This window comes from Phoca vitulina, unplaced genomic scaffold (genome assembly GCF_004348235.1).
Source record: "Phoca vitulina isolate PV1807 unplaced genomic scaffold, GSC_HSeal_1.0 scaffold38, whole genome shotgun sequence".
Lineage (NCBI taxonomy): Eukaryota > Metazoa > Chordata > Mammalia > Carnivora > Phocidae > Phoca > Phoca vitulina.
The window spans coordinates 8,520,895-8,544,623 of NW_022589741.1; the positions used below are offsets into that span (position 1 = coordinate 8,520,895).

Here is a 23,729-nt window from a genome sequence, read left to right on the forward strand (position 1 = left end):
TATACAGATAAGAAGAAAAATAAGAATAAAATATAACAAGATATATATAATAATAATAAAATACTAACAAGAAGTTGAAGATATTGAACAAAATATTCATGACGGATGCATGTCATCCCCTGCCAGACAGGTATGAGTCAGCCAAACTCACCCCTGCCCTGCTTCCATACTCCTCACCACAGAGCCACCAACCTCTGCCAACTTCCCGGGTCAGAGGGGAGCAGAGGCTAGAAGAAATGACACGAGAACTGCCCCTCCCTTCTGGACAGTTGTTTCCGTTTTTAGCAAACCAGTGAGGTGCTGCTGCTTTCCACTCTGGAGAGGAAGATGCAGGACAGTCACCCATGAAGCAGAGAGGGTGACTTTCAGCACTTGGGAGTGACAGAGGACAAACAGATGACAAGATGACTTCATCTGACCCTATTAGCTACTCACGGATACCTTTGGCATCATTTTGAATGAGACACTTTAAATTTTATAAAACACAATGCCACCAACACGCACAGGGCGCACTTCATACACTAAATATGCCAAAATAGGCAACAAATTCAGTGGTCCCAGAAAAAAAAATTAATCCCACATGCTGTGATCTGAAAGTACTGGAAGGAGGGTGAGAGAGGACACACGTTGCAGAATATTAGCTGTAAACTGACAAAGTGTAGCAGCTTTCTCCAAAAATATTCAGGTATTCGTTCCTTCGACATTCAACAAATGTTACGCGCCTAACTCCTGCCAGGGTCCGGCCAGCACTGCCCCGAAGAGCTCCCTTGTCTTTCTCCCCAGTGAGACATCTCCGGCTCGTGCTACCAACAGCATAAGCACCTATGAAACCTAACACCATCTAGGGCACTTAATAAAAGAGAAAGGAAAGGATGTGGCTGTAACACCCAGCACCGAAATTTTAATTAATATGATGATCAGTTAGAATAAAACTAATCATGAAACTGAAAACAGTAACACATAATGTGGTAACGTGCTCTCTGGCCTCCAGACTTCATACTCCTTTCCTGTGATGAAGCCTCAACTCCCTTTGACCAGAATGTAGGAAAAGTGGTCATCAGGGACATTTTGCACAGAATACAGGCCAACAGCTGCCCTGAGCAAAAAGCAAAGTTCTTTTCTCAGTTCAATATTCCTTCCGACAGAGACACTAAATATCACACTATGTTATATATTTATCAAGAAAATAATTATATTCTACTATGGCTTTGCTTTTAGGTAGTGATAAGGTGAAATGTGTTTCTATAATACCCTTTTGTTAGAAGTTAATGCACTAATGAAAATAAAAACCACCCTACAGGCAACTAGGTCCGACCATACGTTCATGCATCTAAATGAACAGAATCCTATGAGCTCTGTGGGCCTCCTGTGTGCACTCCCTGAGGCCCCCCCTCACCTCGTGGGGCGCACGCACTCACCAGCTGGCCGGCCAGCAGCGGCATATACTCAATGATGGCCAGCCGGACCCTCCACTTGGCATCTTCAGCCAGCTCCACTATGGCAGGAAGGAGAGACTGAGAGAGCTGACGGATCCCAATCACTTCATTTACACAGTCCAAGTTAGAGATGATATTCAAACGAACTTCTGGACACTGTAAATACACAAGTCCCAAAAGAACACATATAAGAACCAAGTTCTCTGCCCGATATTCTCCTACTGTCATGTTGAGGTAAAAACTGCCTTGAGGCTTAATGTAATAATACATGGAAAGCATTTATGGTCATGTCTGACAGACAGTATTACTCAATAACTGTTAGCCATCATTGCGATTCTGATACTAGCATATTCAAATTTAACTTTACAACATTTAAAACAGCTACATTAGATTTTTTTTTTTTTTTTTAAAGATTTTATTTATTTATTTGAGAGAGAGAGAGAGAGCACATGAGAGGGGGGAGGGTCAGAGGGAGAAGCAGACTCCCCACTGAGGAGGGAGCCCGATGCGGGACTCGATCCTGGGACTCCAGGATCATGACCTGAGCCGAAGGCAGTCGCTTAACCAACTGAGCCACCCAGGCGCCCAGCTACATTAGCTTTAAAGAGAAGACTCCAGTGCGTATCGGAATGAATCAGGCAGGGAGGACACAGAGACATTTTCAGGTGTGCATCAATGGTTCCTTGTGCTCATTTTCTGCAGAACTTGTAACTCCATACCCAAACACAGGAATTGTCACTGGTTTAAAATAAGCTACCTTTTTTTACCCCTTCATCCCTGCTTGAGTTCTATTTTCGTGAAACCCCAAACCAAAACCAAACCAAATCACTGACTATCAAAGGCAATAGAATTTTTAGCCAGACTCACCTCATCCTTTAACTGAGCTAAAAAAAGAGGTAGAAGATGTTCAATGGTATTCTCTTTGCCCAAAATGGTAGATAATCCCATAATTACAGAAGCTAGAGCCGATTTGACGTGTTGATTTGTATCAGATACTAATTCCTAAAATAAAATCAAAATTAAAAGCCCTTCTTTTTGGCAAGACAACACAAACTTCCATACCATCGCCCAAGGAATTTAAAGAGACAGCACTATTTCAATATTGATTAGTTGATCAATTTCCTCAAGCCATCTGTTAGGTAATAGAAACCTATGCACCAAAGAGCATTTTACAATAACAAACACTAATAAGTAACAAATAACAGTGTCATATTAATGTGACTGTCCCAATCATCCCCTATCCACCCTTAAACCTGAAGAGCTTTAAGGTAAAACAAAGAAACAAAAAAACTGAGGTAAAGTTTACCTTATAACATACAGGGCAAGGTGAAACAAAAATAACCTAATTAGGTTTACCTTTATAAAGGGCAGAATTTGATTCATAATTATGGTCTCTCTACCTTCAGTGGGCAAGTTCTCACAAAGTTCTGAAAGAGAGAAAGAGAAAAAACTACTAATGCTTACATACAGCCATTTACAAGCAGCCAGGTTTATCAACAGTTGCAACTTAAATCATATTTAAGCAAATAAGCTCCAAGAGGGGAAAACAGCTTATTCTAAATGTACTTTTCATCAGTCTATATGCCATATACACCAACCCAACCTGCAAAGGCATCTTTTTTACAAAAACAAGATAAAATGGCTATATGGTTTTAAATATAAAGGGAGTAGCCTTGTCCAACAATGTGACATTCCTACACAATGAGATCGCCTTATTGAAAAACATATCTCACAACAAAAACCATACAAAATTCGCTGACATTTAAAAAAAAAGGCACCAAAATGAATGATATATCCCGCAACATAAACTGAACTCCTTAACCTTTTACTTTGTGGGCAGCAGCTGCTCGGACTTCAGCTTCACAGTCTTTAAGTAGGTTCTGAAAGGCGGGGATGAGGTCATTTAGGGTGATTTTAGGACCCACAGCTTTCTGGAGCTATAAAAAAATTTGTACAGGTTTTAATGTACACTAACAACTTGATTAACATGAACAAAACAAAACAGTGTAACCTTCAAGTATGTTTTTGCTACAAGCACTTCCAATTCAGAAGAATTAATTCAGAAACTTTTGGTACACAGCAAATCTGTGGGTTTGGAGTTTTTTTTCTCTTAGTACTTTAAAAATGTCAGTACAACAATTTTACCTCTGAAAACTTGTCAGCTACCATGTAGCGAACCCTCCAAGATTTATCTTCTGCTGCTTGCCGAAGTGTAGGCATCACCAAAGCCTCGAGGTCCTCCTGAGACAGTAACTGGGCAATGCTGACACAAGCTTCCACAGCCAGGAGACGCACTGAATCCTAAAGAACAAGTTTCTGTTAGACAAGATTTATGGGGAGCCACAAGGCAGTACAGTATGTGTGGTGTGGGGCAGTGCTGTGGGTGTCACTCAAAAGAAAAAAAAAAACTACTATATAGAGCTTCACGTCTTTATGTCTTAAAACATACTTTGCCTAGAACGGCATATCAAAGCCATAAAAGTAGAAACGACCTTGTTCTAGAGTCAACAGTAAAGTAATTCCCTCAGCCAGAATGCAGAGTTTTTATTAAGGAAAACGAAATGAAAATGTAAAAATTAAATGAAAAAAAGAGAACATTTTAATGATGTCTTCAAGGCCTTCCTATAATAAGTTGTTAAGGGATAAAAAAAAAATGAAAACTATACTTGAACAAACTGTTTAACAGATCACAACAAAAACGGGAAGGGAAACAGGAAGCTCAGTTGTCCAAATACTCGGTTTGGGGCGGCAGTGATAGGAGGCATGAGATGACTTGGAAAGAAATACAAAGAAAAACAAAATAGCAATTTAAAAAAAACAAAAACAAAAAAACCCCACTGGATTTGAATGTTGAGAATCAGGGACAGAATAACTGTGAGGTAGCCAAGCCTAGAAAAATGCAGCAAAAAAACTGAGAAACGTATGAGATTAATGAACTCAACTTCCCGAATGTAAATTGCCAAGTGTCAACGTGATACCCATGTGTCCTTTGAGCAAGTAGAAATACACAATTAGACAAATCAGTGAGAAATTAGGAATTGAGATTATAGTTTCAGGAATTATAAATATGTAAGTGGAAACTAAAAATACGTAAACATAAGCACCCAGGAGGGAGAGACCAAAAATGTGAATAGTGTGTGTGCGTATGACATATTTTATATATATTACACATACATACACGAGAGAGAGACAAGTGACTCCAACTTTTCAAAATATTACAAATTTTAAAAGTTGTTGGTCAATAATAATTTACTATATGCCCAGAATGCTCACTCCTCTATCCAAATGAACAAGCCAAAAAAAAAAAAAGGCAGAACTAGGTTCTTAGTAGTGCCTATAGAAATATTTTTGGAATCCAAAAACAATGCTAAATCAAGGGACTACTATCATCTACGGAAATATACACCAATAAATACTTGTTAATCAATTACTCTTCCCCCCTATCCCTGCTCCTCCATCTCAGCAAGACACCACCACCCAGCCAGTTTGGGCTCAAACCAAAAATCAAGGTCTCCTTGACTGCTCCTTCCTCAACCCATCCAATCCCATCATAGTCCTAATGATGCTGCCTCTAAACTTGTCTCTAGATTCTCTCCACCTTCACTGTACCACTTTCGTTCACCATTGTGTCTTGCCTGAATTATTGCAAGTCTCCTAACTGGTCTTGCTATTTCTAATCTCGCCCCTGCCCTTTATAATTCGGCTCTCACCCAGATGCCAGAATGTTCTTTTTAAAATGTGAATTACATCAAGTCACACCACCCCTGCTTAAAATCTACGTGTATTCTCACTGCACCTAGAATAAGAAATCCAAACTCCATACCCTGACTTACAGGGCCCCTGCCTATCTTCTCCAACCTCATAGCCCACCAGAGTCCCTATCACCCACTATGTTCCAATGCTAGGTGTCCTCTCCTCCTGGAATTCTCTTTTCCTGGAATTCTGGCACTCCAGGAAAGGGTATGGCTGGCATTTTTCTTCTGTGTCTCAGTTTATATCACCTCCTCAGAGTCCTTCTCTAACTAACCAGTCTAGATGAATGCCCTATAATCACTTCCTATTACGTCACCCTACTTTATTTTCATCATAGTGTTTATCATTAATGCTTATTGATCTGTTAATATTATCTGTTTCCCTTCATCAAAACGTACACTCCATGACAGAAGGGCCTTTGTATGCCTTTCTAACACTGGAGCCCAGCACCAGAACGGTGCCTCAGATGTAGCAGGCACTCAATATGTTTTCAATTAATTAGTAAGCCAAGAACAGCAATTCTATCAGTGGTCGGACAGAATATACATACACACATTTTACAACTAAGCACTTAATATTTTTTCTAATATAACACTAGAAATTATATGCCTCTTAACAAAAAATATAATCCCACATATGAAGTGGTCTTACTACCCCAAAAATATCAAATCTAAATCTCATTAAGCCTCTAGATCAGGGATGGGGCAATAATTGGCCAAATCCAGGACTGCAGCTACTTTATGTAAATGAAGTTTTATTGGAACACCACCGTGCCCATTAGTTTACACATTATAGTGCTTTTATGCTGCAAGAGCAGAGTTGAGTAGTTACAACAGAAACCGGCTCACAAAGCCAAAAATATTTACTATCCGGCCCTTTACAGAAAAAGTTTGCAAACCCTCCTCCCTGACACTAGATTCAACTATCAATCTGCAAGAAATACAGAGGACAAAGGAAAATGTTAAATTATACCATGGGAAGCAAAATCAACAAAATCCTAAATGAGGACTCTAAACCCATCTGTCCAATGTGGTAACTACTACCCACCTATGGCTTCGGAGTACATGAAATGTGGCTAGTGTCACATGTTCAAATGATCATTATTTTGGACACACGGGGTTAAATAAATTATTAAAATTAATTTCCCACTTTTTACTTTTTAAAATGTGACTACTAGAAAACTTAAATTAACTTACATTCTATTTGTTAAACAGTGCTGTTTTAAACTATAATGTTGAAGTAATAAATGTACAGACAAGTTAAGAGGTGGTTACCACGAAAGTCAAGATAAAGTGTTATCTGAAGCGAGCAGGGAGCAGGTGTGTTTGAGGGAACATGTGGTAGGCTTCTAGGGTAGTGGCTGTCAAAGTTCTGTTTGCTAATAAGATGACATTACCTTATTCATGGGGCTGTATTTCTGTGCTCTTTTCTGTATGCAATTTTAATAACATTTTTAAATTATTTTGAAAGTAAGATTTACCATCTTTCAATCTAGGATCTGAAAATGACACTCATCAATGTGTGTCTGGTACTCTTGGTCCTATACATGTGAAGTGCTTCTAGGATAGACAGTAGGCAAATTAAAACCCCAAAAGGATTCTTCTAGAGTCCAGAAACTGTGGGGGCGGATCCTCTGAACCATAAAGAGAGGCAGTACACCCTGGCTGCGAAGGCTGTGCACTCTGGAGCCACGCTGCCTAGATTCCCATCCCATCTCTACCACTGCTGACTACGCAACCCTGAAAAAGTTACTTCAATTTTCTGTGTCTGTTTCCTAATACGTAAAATGGCGTATCTACCTCATGGGGCTGTTATGAGGACCGAAGTACTTCTTATATGTAAACCTCTTAAGACAGGCTGAGAAAAATTTCATATTTAATGTAGTGCTCCTTATTGTTATTATTTCTACCCCAAAAAGATATAGATCCTTGGATTTAGAATTGCTATTATGCAAAGTCACCCTATACATTCATCCAGAGGATATAGAAGGTCAAACAGCCTTCTCAACACATGCTATGCTTGTTTGTCTGAAAGTCAAAAATTCCAGGCAACATTACTCACCTCACGATTGGCTGCAATGCACAAAAAGATGTTACCCCTTAACATAGCTTTGGTCTTCCCTTCTAACATGGCTCCCATTTCCTTTTTTTTTTTTTTTTTAAAGATTTTATTCATTTGACAGAGAGAGAGTGCGCACGCACAAGCAAGAGGAGTGGCAGGCAAAGGGAGAAGCAGGCTCCCTGCTGAGCAGGGATTCCCAACGTGGGGCTCAATCCCAGGACCCCAGGATCACGACCTGAGCCCAAGGCAGCTGCTTAACCAACTGAGCCACCCAGGCACCCTCCCATTTCGTCTTTGACTCTTCTTTTAACCACTGCTAATGTAAGAGAAAATCATGGTCTGGTTAAGAAAGAAATATAAGGACAATGAGATGGGTCATATTAAACTTTATCCAGCCCAGACTTAAGTATCAATTTGGCAAAAAGGATCCTAACATGAGAACCAAAACTCCCCTTAAAACGTTAGAGGAAAGGAGCATATCCACGTACCTTAAATACTAAAGGTTAACTTACCTGTTCATCTGAAGCTAGATTAGTGAACAGTGGAACAATTTCACTTTTCACACTGTCTAATTCCAAAACTTTTGCAAATTCGCCCAGTTTGGAAGCGGCAGCACGTCGTACCATTGGAGTGTCATCTGAGCACAAGGAACGGAAGTGCCTGGAGCAAATAAAATAATGAAGGCATTTCCTGTCAAATACCATTAATTAAACACCCCCAACACCCACACACACACACACACACACACACAGCCATTTTAGAGGTTTTCTCTCACAAACATCAGTGATTAGGCTTTTACTCATGGAAGTCAAATATAAAACCACTAGTATATTCAACTGAATGATAAAAAAGTCATGTTACCACTTTCTCCTATCCTGCTATCAGCCACTCACTGGTAACAGGGTATTACTGTGTAAATTGTCAGCTATGAGTTCCCAATAATTCCAAATAACTAAAAAAACACCGTATCTTACTGTCTAATTTCTGCTTTGACAGCATTTGAAGCTCTGGGATAGCAAACGCTGAACAAACCACACGCAGATGTGCGAGAAGTGAACCAATCCCCACTCGCCAGGCGCTTCACCAGAGGTACAAAATGAGCTTCCAGAGCAACGGGAGTATGCTCCTGGGAGATCTGCCTCAGGGACTCCACAGCCTTGTCTCGAACCACGGTCTCTTCCACAGTCGCCAGACTTTCCAAAGGAGGCTAAAAAGACCAAAAAGGAAAATCAGAGAAGAAAACTTAGGGAATCAGGTTAGCTACAGATTATCACCTTTTAAAGTGACGGAAGGGAGGTGGTACATGTAACCAGAATGTTAGCTACAGCACACCAAATGGTTACTTTCAGTTCACACAGTGATAACATATGGCGTGTCCAACCTGAAGACACGACTCCTGTAGGACAGCCAAGATCTCATGTCCCAGATGGCAATTCCCAGATGGTGTCTACAAATGACACAGTGGAGACTTGACACAATATTAATATTACCGCGAGCTGAAAGACTAGGTTGAAGAGGTATGTAGCCAAATCCAGATAAGATCATGTTTATTTCCTCAAGAGTAAGTGCAAAAACATGAGCAACACGGGGCACCCCAATTACATGATGACATCTCGTCAGGCCACGGAGCCCACACAGGCTTTGGAGTGTTATTCTACTGTTCCTGGACATGCAAGCAACCCTTGTCCACTAGCTCCACACCATCAACTTATCTAACATATGAAAGGCTGAGTACAGAATCTCTTTTTTCAGAATACCTCCGAAATCTTATGAGCCAGACACAGAGCAGGAGTCCCTGACAGAACAACGAAGAGTACAGACATGGTAGGAATCCTTGTTTGTAGCTTCAGAAATAGAAGAGACCAAAAAGGTTGGTCTGGACCAGGAGAAGTAAGTGAACATGACACAGCCCAGTGGAAAGTGCACGAGGGCTGGTCCTCTGAACCTCTACGCCTCCGGGGGTGCATGTGAGTCAGGTATATTCACATATGCCCTGACCTGCAAATGCTAAAGACAAAATCCACAGACAGAACTGACCAAGGGAGTGAAACAGAATTATGAGTCAACCTAATAATGAGTCTACCTAATAATACATTTCAAAAATTGTCTGATACACACAGAAGTAGAAAGTACTCAGCTTTCCTAAGAGGTATTTCAGAAGCCCTTTGAAAAGATACCACTTTCTTACTTGCTTGCTAATGAGTCTCATGATCTACCCTTGCCTTCTCTGAGCTGCTCTCGTATAGCATCACTGGCTGGTCTCTATCACCACTGTAAAATACGGCCAAGCTCCTGAGAATCAATTAGGAGTTGTCTCTGGATCTGAACTCTGCCTACTTCTCCAGGCCCTCTCCCTACGGCCCCAGCCACCACTCCAATGGAGTCCGGCTCAACACACCAGCAAGGCAAGCTGTTTCACACTTCCGAACCCCGGAATCAATGGATGATTACTGTTGTATTATAGCACTGAGGACAGAGAAAAAACAAGGCAGACAGGTTCCTTGTTCTAGTGGACTTTATATTCGAGTGGAGGAAGACAACCGATCAAGAAAACAATCATATGGTGAGGAGCAGTCTGTGAAAAAATAGAATGGGATGATGTGGTAAGGGGTGACGAGGAGGCAATTTCAGGTTGGGTGTTCAGAGAGGCCTCTCTGAGAAGATGCACTGAAGCTGGTATCTGAATGACAAGGAACCAGCCACCAGAAGCCCAAAGAACCTTAGGGGGAATACCTAGGGCAATAATCCTAAAGCAATAATAAGCTTGGTTTATTCAAAGAACAAAGACCACTATAAATAAAATGAGGTTAACAAGAGGGAACATGGCATGAGATAAATTCATAGAGATAGCTTGTCCCTTAGTTTACAAAACCTAAGGTAGGAATTTGGATTTTCTAAGAGCCGAGGCAGGAAGTGATCCATTTGCTGGGTGAAGAGTGAACTAGAGGGAGAGGGTGAGAGGCAAGAGTGGAAAGCACCTGGTTAGGATGTTACTGCAGTAATCTCGAGGAAAGATTGTGAGGTCTGGGAAGACAAAAGGAAAGAGGAGCTAGGTAGTAGTGGGGAGGAAGGAAAGCGAACTCATCTGGAATGTACACAGAATCTACAGGAATTACTAATGCACTGAATGTGGAAAATGACGGGAAGAGGATGCAAGAATGTCTTCTAGGTTTTGGCTTGTCCAAGTGGGTAGACAGTGATGCCATTTACTGAGATGGGACCACTAAATGAGAGGCATACTTTAGGGAGAAAATTGAGCTGTTTCAGGCATGTTAAATTTGAAATGCCTATTTGACATCCAAGTGGAAAAATCATAGGCAGATATGAAAAGACATGTAAGCAGATATTTATATCCATGGAAAAGTCAGAGGTAGAAATAGAAATCACAAATTAGCATCATACAGACAGTTTTTAGGCCATGAAGCATACATCTCTATCTTGTCCAACTGGTGAATTCCTAATCATCCTTCAAAACCTAGTATAGACATCACCCCCCGCAGAGGCCTTCTCTCATCACCCTTAGTCAATCTCTTTCTCCTTTCTACTACTTAGGTACCTTGTATGTGCTTCTATTTTTCCATCTAACACTGTACAGTAACTACCTGTTGACACAGAAGGGCAGAGACCTCATTCCATTCACACCTGTCTCCTTTAACATTAACACTAGAACTTCAGTGCCCGATACATACAGCAGGCTCTCAGTAAATGTCACCCAAATTGAACTGAACTCATCAAATCCACAAAGTCAGTCAGAAGCACACCATAGGCTTATGATCAAAGATAAAAAGCTAATAAACATTTCCAAGGAGGCTGACTGGTTCAGTCTGTAGAGCATGTAGTGTTTTTTTTCTTAGATTTTACTTATTTGAGAGAGAGAGAGAGCGCGTGCACGAGCGGGGGGTTGGGGGTGGAGATGGAAAAGCAGGCTCCCCACCAAGCAGGGAGCCCAACTCGGGGCTCGATCCCAGGACCCTAGGATCATGACCTGAGCCAAAGGCAGACGCTTAACCACTGAGCCAGCCAGGCATCCCAGAGCATGTGGTTCTTGATCCGTGGTTATGAGTTCGAGCCCCATGCGGGGTGTACAGATTACTTAAATAAAAACTTAAAAAAAAGGGGGGGGCAGCTAATAAACATTTCCAAAATCATGACACTGCTAGATGAGAATTAAGATCTCCAATTTTGTCGGGGGGGGGGGGCGGCAGGGAGGCGGGAGAGAACCCATAAAAACAATCAAACCTTTTTTCTCCCAACCTCTAAACTAACAAGTAGTCCACAGAGGCAGAAAAGAAAAAAGGAAGTTCTTATGCTCATAGTGAGAAAAATAAAGTGCCTACATTATTTGTTTTCCCAACAGCCAACACTGTGACTATCCATAAAAAAAATCTGCATTAAAAATGCTGTAGTGTTCCTATCACTAATGTATCATTTATACTGGAAAAGTTCTGGAAGGATGGTAGGCAGAATATACGTACCAGCAAACAGTGGGCAAAGTCAGGACCTCCCACCAGGCCAGTGAAGTTTCCCAGTTGCTCAGCAAGAGCTAACAGTACCTCATCTTCGTCGTAAATTGTATCTGGAAATGACAATAACCCAGTACTCATCAACAAGGACAGCTGGCCCAGAGCGGGATACTCACATAAAACCAGGAACAGACTCCATATTTAACTAGATTGTCCTGTCACAATCTCAACAGCATTCTGGATCTGTCTTACATGAATTAGAAATTGACAATCCTGAATCAATTATTTTCCCATTAGCTAAATAGTTAATGTTTTAATAAAAGTCTGGCCACAACATTACCCTATGCCCTGTCTTGTTTCTTTTGCACAGAAAGCATCAGGCTCAGTTTAGTACTTAATAGCATGGGTAACAAATCCTAAAAAAGAGTCCAAGTTTTGAAAGCCACTGGAAAATGGCAATGGCCACGCTTTTCTTTAAACAAAAAATTCACATACCTGTAAGGAATGGCAGCAGTTCTGTTCGCGTCCTTTCTACTCCAAGTGCTAGAGCAATTGTTGATAACTTCTTAATACTGTTGAGGCGGAGCTTTAAAAAAAAAAGAAAGAAAGAAAAGAAAGTGGAAAGAATGAAGTAAACAATTGTGATTTAGACCAAAAGACAGAAGTTGCGAACAGGTGAGATAATGACACTGAGTGACAAGGAGGAAAACCTTCAATTTAGATTTTATTCTATGAGGAACCTGGGGAGTAGTGGGAACACAGCTTCATTTTAGCCAAAGGAGGGTTTCTTAAGAGCAACACTCAAAGGGCCCATTAGAAAAAGGAAAAGACCACCACATGCAGGAAGTGAGACAAGTTCAAAGCGAGAACACTCTGGCAGCGGTGAAGCAGGTGAAACGGCTGAATGCAACCCTCGGCTTTCCAAAGAAAAGTTACACCGGAGCCGCTACACCGGCTCCTCCAGGTTAATAAGCCTCCCCACTCTGTGCCCAACAAGCCAGGCGGGTTTCCAAGCCGAGAGGAAGGCGTTCACCCACCTGCAGCCCGCTCCAGCCCCCTCGGGCCGCGCCGCCCTCCTCCCGGCCCAGGACTGGACGCCGTTCCCTCCCTTCGCAGCACCGCCCGGAAGGGGCGCCCCGGCGGGAAGCCGGTGCTCCCACAACCGCCGGGACCGGGTGCGACGCCTCAGGCGCTGGGAGGAGGGGTGCTGGAGAGGCCCGGGGGAAGGTCTGGTCGAGCCAGCGCAGGCCCTCATGAGTCTTCATCCTCCTCCCCATCGAATCTGTGCTCCAAGTCGGGCTCTTCCAGTCCCCCGGCCTCCCCCACCGCGGAGCCGGCCTTCCTCCTTCCCCACCACACGCCCGGCCAAACCCGCCTCCACTCCGCGGCCCGATTCTAGTACCTGCACGTCCTCGTTGCGGAGCTCGTCAATTAAAACCGCAATCGGGTATAGCGAATCGTCTCCATCTCCTCCCGCTGCCCCCGGGCCGGTCCCGGGTCCGGCTGCGCCCGCCATGTTCTTTCTCCTCCGGCTGGTCGCCGCCTCCCGCCCCGCGCCCAGGCCCCGCCCCGCGCCCAGGCCCCGCCCCGCGCCCAGGCCCCGCCCCGCGCCCAGGCCGGCGGAGCTAATGCCCGCACTCCCACTCCGCGGGGGCGGGGGAGCAGAGTCCCTGCCGGGGTGGTGGAGGTCCCCGCGCGGACTCCGTTGCGGAAGCTGTACGTTTAAACTCCAGAAGAAGGGTGGGCTGAGAAAGCGAACGGAGCCCCCGCATCCTTTACACAGCCGAAAGCAACAGGGGCAGGAATTCATCCTGCTCATGCTGGGCTGAAGGGGTCAGGGACCAACCTGAGTGATGCGAGCTGTGCTCCGAGGACTCAGGCGCACCACAGAGGAGGCCCCAGGCCAGGAGGAACACAGACTTAGCGCCTCCCCCGACTTCATCCTGGCCCTGAGCCACCGGGTCTCCAGCCCTAATTTCCCCTGCTAGCCTCAGGCTTCCACAGAACCCCTCCACCTCTTCCTCTGGCCTGTGAGCCAGAATTGTATCTGGCCCCTGCTCCGTCAGACAAATACCGCGGGCGGTGAGAGGAAAGGAACACTGCTGTCCAAGCTCCCCAGTCAATATTTTTTCCGCTTTTTCCATGCAAGCTGTTAAAAACATGCTGCTCTCTTGTTTTTGTGTTTCTTTTCAGCTTGCTCCTGGAATGGTGCCTTCTGTTGTTTTTTCTTCCTCCCTCTTTTAGGTCTTTAGCATGCTAGAAGTACAACAATCAAGCAAAACTAGGACAAGCTTTAATCCTTCCAAATTGGGTGGAGTGGCTACTTTGCTTGTACAAGAAAGGCTAAACTGGCCTCCCTAGAACTCCCAAGAGTCCTCAGAGGCACCAGGAGGAGGAGGTGAGGGTGCTGGAGTTTCTTACAAAACTTGATGGAAAGTTTTCCTTTACCCCTCTGCAGGCCGCACAGAACCACCAGAATGTCCCCTCTTTTGTTCGTTTTGGACTATAAGCAGCTTAGAGTGACAAACTACATATGGTGAATATGGTGATCATAAGCTCCGAAATGGTAATTGCAGGTCTGATTAATAAAAACATAAAATTATTAATAAACGTAATTTAGGTGACTTTAAAAAAAAAAAAACAAAAACCACGTTCGTCAGAATAAACACAGTAGATAGAGCCTTTGATAGGAGTGAAAGTTTGGGGACCAATGGACTTGAACAGTAGCTCTCAAATTAGGTCTGTGGATGTATTCTGTAAGGCTTCGGTTTGGTTTTCATCTTGGTAATAACTTTTAGATTTATATAAGCATATTATTTGGATGACCACTTTATAACCAGCATTGCTGCCCTATTTCAATACTTAGGTTTGCATGTGCGTTCCCATGCTGCTTTTACCCTTCTAGAATAAGAAAAGATCGGAGGTAGATTTAAAATGAAAATGGTGTTTTCATGCCCAAAATGAAAGCCAAATGACACCATGGAAATGCACGGTCACAGCACTTCCAGCAGAAGAGGAGTGAGAAAACAGGTATTACAGGTCACTTGGCGGCACGGGCACATTCACCTGAAAAGCAGCTGAGCCTTCCCAGGCAACACCTGACTCAATACAAGGGATAATTCAGGCTCCTGGGGACTTGATTTGTAGATCTCTTTTGGGTTTTTAGTGTATAAGAACTATAAATAAAAGAACACTATATTCCTACTTTATATTTGCAAGTTTAAGTAACATTGTAATAAAAATAATTTAAGTTGGGGGCACCGGGGGGCACCATTCCAGCATCTGCCTTCAGCTCAGGTCATGATCCCAGGGTCCTGGGATCAAGCCTTGCGTCTGGCTCCCTGCTCAGTGGGGAGCCTGCTTCTTCTCCCTCTCCTCGCCCGCTCATTCTCTCTCTCTCTAATAAATAAAAAATCTTAAAAAAAATAAGTTGCCTGAGGGTTTTCACGATTTTTTTTTCCCTTTAGAAATGGATCCAAATACCACTCAAGGTTGAAAAACAGAGGGCTAAGAGGTTTTTGGATTTTGTACTTTACCAGTTAGAAGATCAGAGGGGGTTCCTATTGGCATGGAGAGGAGAAATCTGTTCCCTTATACTTGATGTAAAAAGCCTTCAGAAATGGTGGAGGAAGTAAGCAGAGAGAGAAGCACATTAAGTCAGTTCCAGGCATATCATCATCTACATGTTGCTCAAGCTTAGATGAGCCTCATTCTGAACAAAAATTAGCACACTGATTAATGCTAAGCTATTTTGTTTAAAACTCAGATATGCTTTCCTTACCCAAGCACAATGAATTGGATACCTAAGGAATAACTATGATTAAATATGAAATCACAAGCTGAAAAAAATGGGTGCCAAAAAATTGCCTGGTTTGAGAGTCATCAATTCTAGACTTCAATTCCCACCTCTGTCTCTGACTCACTATGACCTACCTCTTCCTATGCCTCAATCCCAACTCCCACCCCCTCACCCCCAATAAAACAGAGTTAACCACCTCTGGGTCCCTCTCTAGTTATTGTGATGATGTGAGAACAGAACAGGTAGTAAACATGGAGATGCTAATAAATCCTTCAATAAATAAACTAATTAAAACAGACTACAGCAGAAAGAGGCTATTTCAAAAACTGGGCCAAATGGAAACTGGAACAAAATCTAAGTCTTTGGAGGAGTGTGGTCCACAGACTATCTGAATCACCTAAGATGCATGTTAAAAAAAAATGCATATTCCTGTCTTGCACCCCAGATCCACTGAATCAGAACCCCTGAGAGTAGGGCGGGGCATTTTACTGTGTACCCCTGGTGATTCTAATGTACACTGATATTTCAAAGTCACTGATTTAAAAACATCTGTAAAAATCATTTCCAGGTCAACAAGCAGCTGCTCAGGAAGAGTCTGAAAAGAGTCTCTGGAGGCCGCTTCTTCCAGAAAAAGCAAATGACAGCAAAAACTGATTATTGATAAGCAATTCTGTCCCTATTGGTTATGGTTTTTGCCAGATTAAACTGATCCCTCTTTTGCTGGCCTCCTGGAATGCAGCTAAGCAAGACAAATACAGTACTGTGGCTCCAAGCTGCTGCCGCATCCTTTCCTCTCTATTGCTCCTCTGGTCTCCCCCCCAACCCCCCCCCCCCCCCCCCCCACACACACACAAAACTAATGACCAGGGAGCGCCAGAAGCAGCAGCTGAGATTCGACTGGGGGTTTAAAGCAACACTCAGGAAACAGTGTGATATTCTCAGCACAAAAGCCCTGAGTTCTGACACCCACATGCAGTTCACGCATCTAGTGAATCAAGGGAAGACAGGCTCAGACTTGCCCTGTTCCTGTCACAAAGCATGGAGAATATGGAGAAGCACAAGCAGATGGGATCAACAGACATCAACGCTTGTGCTTGTAACAGCTCCCAGCGTCCCAGCAGAAAAGGGTCAGTCCTGAGGAAGTCTGAAGGACATCACGGTCATGCTCTCTAACCTCCTGCCTCATTGATTCAGCTCGCCTCTTCCTCACCATCCACCGGGCTTTACAAAATAAATGCTCATTCAAGCTGATCTGCTTCAGAGCCACTCCCCTGGAAGAGAAGGCCAAGTGCAAGAGAGACCCCTGTATGCAGGTGGTTCTCACAAGGCAGACCCACAAGTGTCATCCCATTGAAAAGGCAGTCAAGAAATGGTAGATGGAAAAAAAAAATTTTTTTTAATTTAAAAAAAAATAACAAAGTGATAGATGGTCCAGTTCACGCACAGGAAACCTGAGGTACATGCAGGTATTTTCCAAGTATCTTCATTTAGCAAGACGACCCTGGTAAACTGATACCCAGGTCTGTACTTAATTCATTGCAAAGCAGTAATTATCACCATTGCATTAATGATATTTTGAATTTATATATATATATATATATTTTTTAAAGATTTTATTTATTTATTTGACAGAGAGAGACACAGCAAAGAGGGAACGCAAGTAGGGGGAGCGGGAGAGGGAGAAGCAGGCTCCCCGCCGAGCAGGGAGCCCGATGTGGGACTCGATCCCAGGACCCTGGGATCATGACCTGAGCCGAAGGCAGACACTTAACGACTGAGCCACCCAGGCGCCCCTGAATTTATATTTATACAAAGACTGTCTTAATCCTGTGGAACTCAAATATTTTCACCTCAAAATTTTAATTGCATTTTTATGGCTGTGAATACTTGACAAAGAAGAGGCTTTGCCTGGAGTCACACAATGAATCACAATGAATGAAGAAGCTGTGAAACACATAATCCTGGATTATTACCTCTCCTGGCTTCATCCTCTACCTCCATGCCACAGTTTATCACTAGATATAAAAAAAAAAAAAGGTGTTGGATTTCCAGAGCAAAACTTCTCTCGAATTCTTGAGAAGAGCAAATCAAAGACATTGGACAGCCAGTTCTGATTCAGGGCAGTATACAGAATGGCTAAAATGGGGGCATCTGCATGGCTCAATCAGCTAGGCATCTGACTCTTGATCTCAGCTCAGCTCTTGATCTCAGGGTCATGAGTTCGAGCCCTACACTGGAGTATACAGTGGAGTCAGGATGACCTAGATTGACATCCCAGCCCTGCCAATTATTAGTCCGTGTGACTGTGAACAAATAACTTACCCTCTCAGAATCCTGGTTTCTGCATCTATAGCATAGAGCTGTAAAGCTTACCTCATGCGGTTGTTAAGATCAAATAATGCATATAGAGTGCTTCGATTAGTACCTGACAAGAGTAAACCATCAAATACTAGCCATTAATAGTTATCTACTGAGGAAGTAGAAGCAGGAAAGAAAACATTCCAATCAACTGAGCTTTGGCAACAGAGGACCAGTATGAAAAGATGAAAGGAGTACATGACTTAGAGAAGACCTAATTCAAGGTCTTCCAGAAGGTTTTCTCATTGGCAAAAAAATAGGGGCAAATCTTAGCTGAGTCTCTCGGGGTTCTTGTGAGGAATAAGATCCATAACGGGAAGTACTTTGTAAAGGAAAAGCATTACGCAAATGCTAGAGTTTACTGAGCACCAAGTGCTCACTGAACTGTTGCCCACAGCAAACAAAAGAAGAGAGCATCTGGAGACCGACACTCAAGGTGGGCAGGCCCCCAATTCCCTAAGAACAGCAGCCAGAATGAATACTTCCTCTAACCTCAAGGGCATATTTAAGCTACAACAGACCTGGAGATCAAACAGGCATGGCGACCTTTCTCAAAAGTCTTAGGCATTTGAGTTCTATTATGGGCTCCGACATTCTTAGGACAGACCCCTGGTTATCTTGTCAGGTGCCATACACAGCTCAACGAAAACCCTTTGTTACAAAGCAAACAAAAACAAACCCCCTTTGTTACAGTGTTAAATGCAAAAGCAAGGTACAATTAAAATTCTGAGGTGAAAAATAACAATAAAAATGTTATTGAAGTTGTGGGGGGTAACTTAAGCTGACAATGTTCGGAAATATTAGATTGCTCCTAAACAGGTAGTATTAAATTATTTTAAGATTAAAAAAGAGAAAGTGCCAGAAGAGTATACATAGTATCTTACCACTTATTAAAGAAGACACACGTGCTTATGTAAGCATTAAAAAAAAAAAAAGGTTCTAGAACACACGTGAATTACATTGGTTGGTTACGGGAAGATAACAGGGTACCTGGGGGAACAGGATGGAAGGGAGAGTTTTCCATGTTCAATATCTCCATCTGACCTTTGGTTTTTTACTATATGCTATATTGCAGATTTTACATGAATTTCACCCATTTTTCCGTCTTTTATCTGTTTCAGGACCCAATCTGGGATACCAATATCCAGGATATTTACGCTTTTTGAATCCTGAGCCATGAAAATTCTTACATATCCAAACACACAGAGCTTTTGGCTCTTGGTTAGTTACCCCATTATAGACTAGACTCTGCCTCTCCCTGGCTGGTCTTCCCCATGGCATCCATAAATCTGGATAATAGCCCACTCCTGCCAGTTACTCCCTATCTAGCCCCGATATGTCCACAGAGTCCAGATTTCCTTCTTTCTTATTTTTATAAGCCTTTATCACCTGTCTTACACTAGACCCAGCCAACATAAGTAGTGGCTTTCAGTATGCAGGCACACTGTCCCCAGGTTCCAACTAGACAGAGGTTTGATTTAGCAAAAACACAGATTACTTAAAATATTCCTTGTCCCCTGAAGATGGTATTTTCCCCCACTGTTTTTCCTGATCTGCCCAGCAGAACTATTAGGAAAAAGGTCAGAAGAGTAAGAAAGAACCAATACCAAAGCCCCCTAGACATGCTATTCACATCACAGCAGAAATTCAACTAGGACTGTAATCAGAAACCGGAATTTCCACTGACTTCTAGGACTTCAGGAAATCAGCTCCCTTTCTGATCTAGCTGTGTGATTAAAATTAGCTGGGCCACACAGTGTTCTAAAAAAGCCCCTGGAAAGACTCTGTTATCTGTACACTCTTACTAAGACAACCTCCAGGCTGTGGTTCCTGGAGGCAGATTAAGAAGGTAGTAAAAAGACTGAAACGACTTTGACTAGGTCATGTTTTTATCTCTGCCTGTCTAATCATTCCAGATACCTCAACATAATATCCAAAAAAGGAGCTCAAGGACTGTGGACTCCAAAGAGGTCTTGAAATAGGGAGTATGAAGTCATAGTTAAGAGAGAGGATCTGGAGTCAGACTGCCTGCGTTTGAATCCCAGGTCTGCAACTTCCTAGCTAGGTGATCTTGGGCAAGACATGCAATATCTCTTGGCATTAGTTTATGAAGAGGATAATAACAGTTATCAAACTCATAAGGTTGTTGTAAGGATTATATGAGAGAAAAGGAACTTGAAACATTCCTGCAGGCTTAAATGCTTAATAGATGTTAGTGATTATTCATATTATTTCTCTGCAGAGCAAATCTGACAATCTAGAGGGTGTAAGAAAGGAAAAAGTAAAAACCAAAAAAAAAACCCAAACCTCCATGCTTGCTTCGATAGCACCTATACTAAAATTGGAATGATACAGAGAAGATTACCATGGCCTCTCACAAGAATGACCCGCAAATTCATGAAGCATTCCATAACTTAAAAAATAAAAGGCAAAAAGAAACCAAGAATACATTCTCCGTATAGTTTTAAGATTGAGTTCAAAAGAGGGTATCTATCAGGTTTCACACAGATAAAGAAGAAAATCTGTATCAAAGAGCTGAACTTGTCTGGTCCTCAAGGCCTGTCTGTGGGTACCCTACACTTTTAAATGTAAATGTTCAGCAAATGTTTGCTTTTCATCCCATGCCCTGCACAGGAGAAGCAATCAGAGGGTTTTTTTTATTTTGTTATGTTAATCACCACACATTACATCATTAGTTTTTGACATAGTGTTCCATGATTGTTTGCATATAACACCCAGTGCTCCATGCAGAACGTGCCGTCTTTAATACCCATCACCAGGCTAACCCTAGGCTGCTACTTTACAGGGGCGCGAAGCGCTGCTAAGTGCTAGTACTTTCCTTTGAGCTACTGTGCTGGAGGTAATGTGTCGGCATCTGATGGAGGGGAGCACCCTGCCCGTTCACATATCCTTTGGGTTGCCTCTGACAATATCAGTGAGCAGAGGTAAAAAGATGTGTGTGTAGGATGCAGTTTACTCATGTCTGAAACCCTGATGATGGGCAAACGGCGGATAATTACACCTGAAAGTAGCTCCCCCACCCCCACCAAATACATGCCTTTTATTACCTATGAATACCATGGACGCCATGTTAAAGAGAACTGAAATTAGCTGAAAAGAACTGACCCGTGAATCATTTCCCAACCAGGGAATCACTGTTGTGATGGGTGATCCATCCCCCGTTAATCATGGGCATGGTTTTCTCCAGGAAATTTTTGCAATTACAGCAATGTAGGGATACAGATTCTAAAGAAATGTAGCTCTGATATTTCCATTTACACTGAATTTTATACACCCAAGAATACAGCAAATACTGAAACAGATTAGCTTCCTGGAAGAAAAGGAGCTGTGAAGTTTTCAGTGAGAATGGGCTGCCCTCTGCTGGGCACTTAGAGAAGTCTCCATGAGGGCACCGCGGGCAGGAGCTGCCTCAACAAGTTTTCAGAAACAGTGATACTTGGAAGTAAAACAAAAACAAGACCAAAAAAAAAAAAAAAAAACCCACAAAAAACCATGGCAACAAACTTAAACTTTGGTGTTATTTTTTAAAATATCTCCAGTAATCACAGACTGTGAAAACACAATTATAGAAAAGGCCCAAGGGAAGGGGATACTTAAAAAAAAAAAAATGCCTAAGATTCTTTTATAAATGTGGCACCGTAAAACCAGCCTCTTTTGCTACAGAACTCCACAAATATTTTACTGGCAAGAAAAAAAAAAAATGAGAATATATTCTCGGAAATACCAGGGAGGCTGAGAGACGTTTTGTTAATAGAGGCAAGAAAGAAGCAAGGCCATCTGCTGAATGACACACAGCGTTTTCTCGTTGGTTGAGTGGGCACATTTCAGGTCATTTCTCTCAAAATGAGATTAACCTTTGCTCTCAAGTCTGTGTGTGCGTGTGGGGGAGTGGGGGGGAGGACAGCAGTAGCTCGAGAGAGGCTTTGGCCCAGGCCGGCAGCGCAGCCACGAAGGGGAGGTCTCCACTGCACATGTCCCAGAGTGAAGTATATGTAAGAGCTATGAAGTAGGCTCACCCAGCAAGTCCCGCACAGGGCTCACTACCCACCTACACGTGTTTCATTCCGCTCAAGAAAGCCCCAGGCTCTTATCTGAGCAGGCCGAGCGGTGCTGATTGGTAAGGTTTGAACTTGAAGGCCAGGCAGCCTTCCTCACTCTCCTCCCAATCAATCAGTAAAATGGCACTTGAATGGCTCTGAAATCGCCAAAATGGGTCATTTCTCTTTTCCAGATGTGTTACCATTCCAATGTGCTGAGAGGGTCAGTGGGAAGAGAGCTACAGTAAATTATTAACATCCATTAGTGTACATCAGTATCATATTAGTTGTTTCCCAGAAAGCAGGGCCCAGAGAGAATGGGTAATAAGGGCAGGTAAGGTTTGAGAGTCAGTAAAAAAAAAAAAAAATTGGGGGGTGGGGGGAAAATGGCAAGAGGTGTGGATGGAAGCCTCAGTGCATAGCCAGGGATTGTAACTGGAAAAGAACACCAAACATCTTGCCTACTCAGTTATCTTGGATCTCTGGCATGATTGGACTTCCAACCTCTAATATCAATAGCAGTGGATAGAAAATCACAAAAAAAGTTTGTTGTTGTTGTTGTTGTTGTTTTAATGATGCCAGGGCCCATGTGTGGCCACTCACTCAGAATTCCTTGGGGGGCTCAAGCAGATAGTGGCAATTTTGTAAAGGGTCCCCCGGCGAGTCTCTCACCAGCTCTGGCTGAGAATCACCGCTCTATCGGTCACATCCTCTCCAGCACTGAGGGTGCTGCTGCTGAAACAGCTAGCAAACAGACCAACGAGCGCGCCCTTCTCATTTGGCAATTTGAGATTTAAGAGTTAAAATGGCAAATACAGGACAATGGCGCCCGTTGCCAAACACAGTTCCGCAGGCCAATGAAGGTCAAAGAGAACCCTCCTATGGGAGGTAATGGCTGGAACCTGTGGTTTTAAGTCTGAAAAACCCTGGTCAGAATTCATTTTAACTCATGCATTGGAACCACTGAGAGTCAACTGTTCATACTTTCATCTCCAGGTATGTAATCACACAACAAGCAGCCCAGGAACTAGAAGCAAAAAACAAGAACAAACAAAAAACGCTGCCACTCTGAAGTATTTTATGAAGATACCTAAGGGTCACTTGAAGCAATTTTTTTGAATGCTCCTACTCAGGTAAAACGCTATTTAATCCGACTCTTAATTTCATCATGAGCTCTTTATGCGAAGAAGGTACATTAGGAATCCCCAGTCTGCATCGCTACAATTCTGTAACTTCATACCCCTATCTAAATTTGCCTCGTTTTATCAAATCCATTACTTATGATTCGTTTCAGTGTCAGGTCTATGTTGAACTCTACAGCTGATGAGAGCCAAAACAGCCTTCAGTTTTAAAAAATCACCCGCTAGCTTGGTATTATTGAATTTGAATGTATCCCTTACAAAGCCATCCTGCAGTTAGACCTTTTTCCTAGCGGGGCTGTTAGGAATGGATGCTTCTTCACACCAGGAGGGGAGGCACCATCTCCCCCAAACTCATTCAGAATGTCTCCTGAGCTAAGTCTGACCCTCCAAAATCAAATAGTAATAGATATAGTCAATAAAGGTACCAAATCTCTTTTTAGAAGGTACTCTGGGGAATCTGCCTTAGTGTGAAAGTCCATGTACCTCAGGAGAATTCTGAAAATACGCACAATATTGAGCCACATTCACACCTTCCAAACTGCCCTTGGAGTACCAGAGGACTTACAACTTGCTATGTTTTCAAAAATCTGCCAAATTGAAAGCAAAAGCTGTATATTAGTTGCAGGTTTCTTTTTACTTTTCTTTCTTCATTGTCAACG

The 23,729-nt window shown here is 42.8% G+C and overlaps 1 protein-coding gene and 1 non-coding gene across 4 annotated transcripts in view; one reads left to right on the forward strand and one right to left on the reverse strand.

Moving 5' to 3' along the window:
• The window catches only part of PPP2R1B (protein phosphatase 2 scaffold subunit Abeta), a 32,022-nt gene extending 18,773 nt beyond the window's left edge, over positions 1 to 13,249 (reverse strand). For all 3 annotated transcript variants that reach the window (XM_032428033.1, XM_032428034.1, XM_032428032.1), the window contains exons 1-10: positions 13,116 to 13,249; positions 12,209 to 12,299; positions 11,726 to 11,826; positions 8,225 to 8,457; positions 7,763 to 7,910; positions 3,582 to 3,737; positions 3,259 to 3,373; positions 2,793 to 2,863; positions 2,304 to 2,438; positions 1,419 to 1,592 (exon numbers count right to left, since the gene is read on the reverse strand). In XM_032428033.1, the coding sequence (XP_032283924.1) occupies positions 1,419 to 1,592; positions 2,304 to 2,438; positions 2,793 to 2,863; positions 3,259 to 3,373; positions 3,582 to 3,737; positions 7,763 to 7,910; positions 8,225 to 8,457; positions 11,726 to 11,826; positions 12,209 to 12,299; positions 13,116 to 13,229 (1,338 nt within the window). In that variant the 5' untranslated portion in view covers positions 13,230 to 13,249. The remainder of the gene's footprint in view (positions 1 to 1,418; positions 1,593 to 2,303; positions 2,439 to 2,792; positions 2,864 to 3,258; positions 3,374 to 3,581; positions 3,738 to 7,762; positions 7,911 to 8,224; positions 8,458 to 11,725; positions 11,827 to 12,208; positions 12,300 to 13,115) is intronic.
• Positions 13,250 to 20,181: 6,932 nt separating this feature from the next.
• On the forward strand, positions 20,182 to 20,287 carry LOC116647064. The gene has a single exon (XR_004302273.1). It is a non-coding gene; the product is annotated as a U6 spliceosomal RNA (small nuclear RNA).
• The last annotated feature ends 3,442 nt before the right edge of the window (positions 20,288 to 23,729 follow it).